Source organism: Hypomesus transpacificus, unplaced genomic scaffold, assembly GCF_021917145.1.
Source record: "Hypomesus transpacificus isolate Combined female unplaced genomic scaffold, fHypTra1 scaffold_235, whole genome shotgun sequence".
Lineage (NCBI taxonomy): Eukaryota > Metazoa > Chordata > Actinopteri > Osmeriformes > Osmeridae > Hypomesus > Hypomesus transpacificus.
Genome location: NW_025813769.1, coordinates 13,246 through 20,224, shown reverse-complemented (window position 1 = coordinate 20,224; position 6,979 = coordinate 13,246). Strand labels below are relative to the sequence as shown.

The 6,979-nt window shown below is 45.3% G+C and overlaps 1 protein-coding gene across 1 annotated transcript; it reads right to left on the bottom strand.

The window, feature by feature from the left end:
* Window positions 1–1,085: 1,085 nt before the first annotated feature.
* cyyr1 (cysteine/tyrosine-rich 1) lies at window positions 1,086–5,734 on the bottom strand. The gene is made up of 4 exons (XM_047014297.1): window positions 5,206–5,734; window positions 3,311–3,410; window positions 2,220–2,380; window positions 1,086–1,894 (listed from the first exon to the last, which is right to left on the bottom strand). The coding sequence occupies exons 1-4, from the start codon at window positions 5,279–5,281 to the stop codon at window positions 1,761–1,763; spliced, it is 471 nt and encodes a 156-aa protein (XP_046870253.1). The 5' UTR covers window positions 5,282–5,734; the 3' UTR covers window positions 1,086–1,760.
* Window positions 5,735–6,979: the final 1,245 nt, after the last annotated feature.

Here is a 6,979-nt window from a genome sequence, read left to right as displayed (position 1 = left end):
GGCGGTAGCTCATCAGCTGTGCCTAAATCCTTGTTGGCTTTATAATGTTCTAGATTGTCAAGCCAACATTGTGGTTAAGGTCACCATTGTGCATGCCCACTAAATACAGGCGTCGGAAGGTCACAGGTGAGAAAGCATTGGAGGTTACAAGATACAGTAAATGCCTCTCAGACAGGTGATGGAAAAAAACAACGTTGTACCTGGCAATTACCCCTAAATAGGCATGCAAAGGGAGTAATTGAAGTATTAACATTTGTTCATCCTAATCGGTATATTACGTTTGACCTAATAGTACCTCATCAACATCTTACATGAAAATATCCATCATCCATTTTGACATCATTATATTGATATTCTTGTATTGAAGTCTTGTCGGTATATGTTTTTGCATGTGCTTTCCATGTCCCGTGCTTAGACTAGGAAGTCAGCTGCCAGGACATGACATCAAATACAAGGGCTGCCTTCTGTATAAATCAGGATGCATTCTGACCTTCATGCCTCAGAGACACTTTGCAGCGGGCCTTTTCCGTGTCTTAGATCTATTCATTATTCCTGACTTGTCATTTCTTGACTCCCATCTCTCTCTCCACTCAGCAGACTGATAAATGCGTTTGGAACTTCAGAACCTTGACTGAAGTCACACTATCGGCAGGGCCTGACCTTTTTTCTTCCACTCTGCAGACCAGACTATACAGTGACCCCATCCTGAACTCGCAGTCACTCCTCCGATAAGGATAAGCGCTTCTGATTGCAGGACACCGTCAACCTGTCCCCGGAGACCCGGCTTATCCTCCACAGCCTGGACTGTTTGTTTCCTTGGCCTTTGGCGCTTCGTGTTTCCTATCACTATGTAAACACACACACACACACATCTTCCTGTTAAAACCAGCCCTCCCCCCCTAACCTTGAATGTAAAACAAGACAACATCCTCGAATGGCTAGCAGATAGACAATATCTCACACATAATGCTAAACTGTTTCTTGTAACATACCTTTTACACAGCAACACTTCCTCATCAATAAAATCACAGGCCTACGTATTACAAGTGTAAGTATTCCCTGGGTGGTAATTTACAGAACACCGATTGAGGTCAAAATACAATTCACAACTAAACTTTATTCAATTGTACACCACACGTACTGTATACATAGCAACAACATACGAAAAAAGATGAAAAATGTCTGCTGTAAAATGTAATTTCACACCACAGGATTCATCATCAACCTATTGATCTCCAGAGCTTCAAGATCGGATCCCGACCAGTCTCAGTTGTGCACTGGCAGACACGTGCGCCATCCATTTATTGAAGTCAAAATCAATAAACCTTCACACACGTTCCCCTCAGTCTAGATGAAACCTAAACAGGGTTAGGGTGCTGGGCCTGATGGATGGCCCGCCAACAGGCATCTCTACCAGAGAGAACATGTTACAGAAGGTCCACCTCCCAGAGAGGGTACTTAGCATGCGCCACACATGCACATAACAGTTCACCTCCAGGGGCCACTGCCCCTAAGACACCAATCAACCCACACCCCCGCATGGATTGGATGATGGAGTGGTCCAGTCTTTGTGAATATATGACACAGGCAAATCCAAACGGGTTCATTGCAGCTTTGGGGGGGGGGGGGGGGGGGGGGGGGGGGGGGCTCGTTTCGAATGTGCGATGCTCCTGTGTCATCCACTCTGTGGCCATGTGACAGCCAGGCCGCTTGGGTGGGCGGGGGGGGGGTGTTTCCCTGGCGGTCATGTAGGTCTGGGCTCACTTGCGGTTGGGGATGGAACCTGGGTAGGGAGGGGGCGGGGAGTAGTTGGCCGTCCTGGGTGGGTTCGGGGTGTATGGAGGGGGGCGCAGAGCCGAGGCGTACATCTCATAGTTGTAGGGAGGTGGGGGACCTGGAGGGAAGCAGAGGGAGAGAATTGATTGGGAAGGTGGAGGGGGGGGGGGGGTAAATGATCCATTACAATAATTATTATTTACTTAAACAACACACAGTACAGCTATCTGTGACTGAGAAATAAACTAACAGAGGCCCTGCCACACCTAATCAGCTTAAGCACAAATGTAGCAGCCTCCAGTGTATCTGGTTTAAGAGGCGGCTTTAGATAGAGCTACATTGCCATCTAGTGGCTACATGGTGGAAAAGCAGGCCGTGGTGAGCGCATGGGAGACATGGACTGGACAGACTGGCGGTGGAGGCAGAGGGGGTGGCAGTCTTACCCGGGTAACCCTGGGTTACTGTGTTGACACAGGAGGTGCTGAACACGCCCACGCGTGCTCCTCGTCCGTTCTTCACGCACATGCACACGCACAGGAAGAAGGCCGCCACCGCCCCCATCAGGAACACAACGCCAAACACGATCCCAGAGATCGCCGTGCCCCTGAAACACACGCACACACACCAATACAAAGGTGAGCTCGGCATTCATGGATAAATGCTTTGGCTTCAACCCACAGAACCCGGTGGTCTGTCGACAATAGAGGAAGGTTATTCAGACGCAGGTACACGCGGGTGAGGTGCTTTCAAAGGACACCTGACAAAACATGTCTGTGCAGCTGCAAGGAAGACTGTGAATGACCAATTATATGACTCAGCCTTTTCCTGTTAGTATATTTAAACCCTATGACAGGCTCTAGACCCAATAGCAAGACATACACCATAAAGGGAAAAAAAAAGAAAAAGAAAACAGATACATAAACGCATACAAACATACTCTTATTCATGAGAGTCTTAAAAGGCACCCATACCAATGTTTCCACAGATATGATTGATATCTGACCGAGCTGCACCTGGGACTTGTGAGCGTCATTATAATACACTCATTTACCCCCCCACCCCCCTCCCCACCTTTCCAATCACTGATCGACTTCCCTCCAGGTCCCCCACCTCCCTACAACTATGAGATGCACCCCTCGTCTCTGCGCCCCCCTCCATCCACCCCGAACCCACCGTGTGTGTGTACTTTCACTCAAATCCATGTAGCAATGAAATGCATTCTTCATTCACACCATAAATGAGTATGCAAAATACATAGAAGACTATGTGTGTGGGATCCATTCTTCCAAGGTTAAACTGTTTACAATAGCAACAGCCCTAGTGCTATGGTATGCTTCCCCCACTCAATGCCTGAATGGAGAGAGAAGAGATAGTGCTGCAGCTGTCCCGTCAGTAGAGGTCAGGGGTCAGGGTCTCCACAGGGGCCACGCGGGAGGCCGGAGAGGGCAGGGGGTGAGGTTTATGTGCGCGGTATAACATGCACTTCTGTTTGGGCCAGCTCAGTGTGTGTGTGTGTGTGTGTGTGTAGACTTACGAGAGGACGTCTCCCACATAGGCGTAGTATGAGCAGCAGAAAGGAGGGGTGCCATCACAACAGTACTCTACACAGCCGTCACACTGTGCCTCACCACTTCCTGCAATTCACACACACACACACACACACGCACACACACAGAGTTAATTTATCTGCCAATCTACTTTCAAGTGTTTACGTTTTCCCCCCACTCAGTTTGAGTCCACGGCTACCAGACCCTTAACAACTTTTATTAGTATGGCATTTTCATGTCATTACCTCACTAATAATAGTGCCAACCTCTTTATAAGAGACCTTTATCTATTTTTGAGCTGTTATTCAAAGAGCACCCATCAACACATTTCATTTTGAAAATGTCAAGTGTAATAAAAGCCTTTATGGAGTTACTTTAAAGTACCCGGAGGCATTTGGAACCATTCATAAAACCAAACCCGTGTTCCCAGCCTATTATCCATTTAACATTCAAAATAATCCAGTCTTAAAAAAAAATATGATTGACAATTTAAAAGTGCAAAGAATGCATTTGTTTTTGATTAAATATATACTTTTCTGTAACTCTTTAACCCACATTTCTTCAAACACAACTAAGGATCAGTCGATCCACTAGCATTATCTGGCATACATGTAGGCACAGTCTACACTCAGACAATAACCCTGTCCAAAACAGCTCAAATATTTGATATGGCAGACCCAAATGTCTAGATATGTGGTTGACCATCATGCCTGGATTGTAAGATATCCCTGTTTGCTGACTAAACCACTCTGCGTGCACTCTACTAGTCTGAACCCGTACAAGCCTGAGCAAAGCTTCCCTTTGTAGGCTGTGGTCATGGGTAGTGTGTGTGTGTGTGTGTGTGAGAGAGAGAGTAAAAGAGAGAGAGAGGCAGAAAATGAGTCGTGATGAACACTGAAACTACTTCAAGGGTCTTTCAGTCCATGTGAATGGGTTCCTACGCACTTACAATGACAGACAAAATTGTTACATGACGTGTGCGTGTTTCCGAAACTTCCCAGATCTCCACATGGACTGTGCCAGCAGCACATGTAAGCACCTTCAACCCCCACATCCCAGTCCAGACACATATCTGCTTTTCTCTCAACGGTATAATAGTGCTACTAACGACCATTTAGTGATGGATATAATAAACGGAAAGCTAAGGGGGCAAGAAGCAGGGCACACTTTTAAAATATAAATAAACGATTGGGGGTTTTTCTAAATGAAGAAATATATAGATTACTCTGATATTCGTTCAGTATACATTCTCTAAATGGATATATCTGCATGCTACGTGGGTGGTCCCTTGAGGTCTTGCGCTGCTACCTCCAGGTCCTGTCTCTCGACACGCCGGGGACAATGCCACTAGCTGTCCTACCACCTTCTTGGAAGACTCGGCAAGCCCGCCCCACCCCCACTACAGTTCACGGGCCACGTAAATGGAAAACAATGCAGTAAAGACTTACGTGCATGTGTCTGTATTGCCGATAATTTGATAACTGAGTATCGCTGTTAATATAAAGCTGATGTGCGTTTGGGATGCGCTTGAGGGGCCAGTATGGGCCATTAAGAACTCTTAGAGCATTATTTGTCTTTCTTATGACTGAATCCAACCCATACACACGCATCACAAATTCGCAGGCATACGAATGTGTGTTCTTCCATGTATTACTGTTTAGAATAGATATCATTTCAGAGGCTATCCAGCCTGTCAATTTAGCAGCAGGCTTTAATGCAATAAGTTGGCGAGTTCACACTTAATAAAATATGAGGTAGGTAATTCCTTTCATTCGGAGTCAACTTGGAAATAATTAATGAGAACAATGACGCACAGTTAAAGACAATGGGACCATGCTGACAAAAAAAACGTAGTTCTTGACGACTTGAAAACTAAGCTTACCGGTGAACAGGCAGAGTATCAGGGAGTCTCTCAAAAATGTCCAACCAGCCATACTCCTCTTCCCGGGGCCAGCCATCGCCTTTGCGACTAGTTTTTAGCTACCCGGCTTCGTTTTATCACCGGGCAGTGAGCTATTCACGTTTAAAGTTCTTCATCTGTGATGTACCGTTACACTGTTGTTATGACGGCAAAGGCACACTATCGGACAACCTAAAGTCGGTAATTTCCAAAGTTTCACTCGGTAGGAAGAAGACAGAAGAAAAGCGCTGCCTCAAACTCATAGACCGTCCCTATTTGTTACTTCTGAAATCCTTCTCTCCCGCAAATACGTTGCATTTAGTTTTCGGTATGCGTGTAATTGAGCTCGCTTTCTTGAGTTCCTTCCCTCTCGACTTTTTAAACCGTCCCCACTACTATCCTTCCCCCGTGGCCGCTACATTTGCTCTCCCTGTTGCCTATAGAGGTGGAGGTATGGACTGCAAGCGAGAGCGGAGTTCTCCTCGACAAGCACGGAGCCACCGCCCACGCTATCACGACCAGTGGAGATGAGAGGCCGAAGCTCTCAAGACACAATAGACCCGAGTAGACCTCACGATTAGGCCGCCAATTAGGATACCCATGAAAAGACAGACCTGTAGCTTATTTGTTACCTACTCTAAATTACCCGGATCATAAATGCGTCTTATTTTTGCCGTTGTTGTTTGTCTAATAGAGCAGAAGTCCCAAGACTTGACCTATGTAGCCTACTTGCTGTACATGTTCCAGATGCATGCTGTTCAGTGTTCACAGAACAACATCTATTATTTTGGCTGCTTTTCATAATATAGGCAACATTGAAATAACGTATTTCAAAATCCACTGTTCTCATCACAGTGCATTAGGTTAAAGGTAATAATTCTTATTCTGGCAGCTACTCAAATTACACAATTTATGAGCATAAAAACGAGGTGTATAATTTGCCAGTGGTGAGGTATTTACAGAGTGAGTCGATGTGCCTAAGGCATTTGCGATAGGTTGTGAAAGGGCGGAAAAATACGAGCAGTTCTGGGAGATTTGTAATGGAAGTACCAACCAAACGAAAACTAGAATAAATGTCAATTTTTATTTTAGCCTGTGACATGGTAGTGCAGCGGCGACGTGGGTTACTGATTAGATAAGCACATCTACAGAGGGGTGAATTCTATGAAAAAGGTACTTTGTAATCAAGTTCACCTTCATTATAAACTATTGGGCATTAAAGGTTTAATCGAGATGCCACCCACACAGTCCTGAAACCCAAGAGATGATTGCATCCGTATGTTTAGGCGTAAGCATGTGGCTGTTGATTGGCCTGCTCCCCCCCCCCCCCTAAAAAAGCACGCAGGGCCTTCAAGGGTATTTAAGAGGCTTTCAGAAAAGGAGAAATTAACTTAACAATGTTAAGTTTGCTGTTTATCTGTCAGTGCAACCAATTTGGAATTAAGACATCCATGGTATATAGATTTGAAGACACATTGGGTTGTTTCCCAAATGGGAGCGAATACAACTGTCTTCTATACCCTCTCACAGCTATGGTGATGACATCCTTTGTGTCTGATGGAAGTACTTCCAGTACCTCCATAATGCTGCCACCTAGTGAATAAATGATGCACGTTCATTTGATTTTAAAATGCTTCTATTTGGGAAGGATTGCCATTATTTGGCAGATGTAACCATATTCATATTACTTGTAAGTCTGTGGATTCATATGTGTGTGTATGTGTGTGTATTCAGTGTGTGTGTATAACTGGTGTAC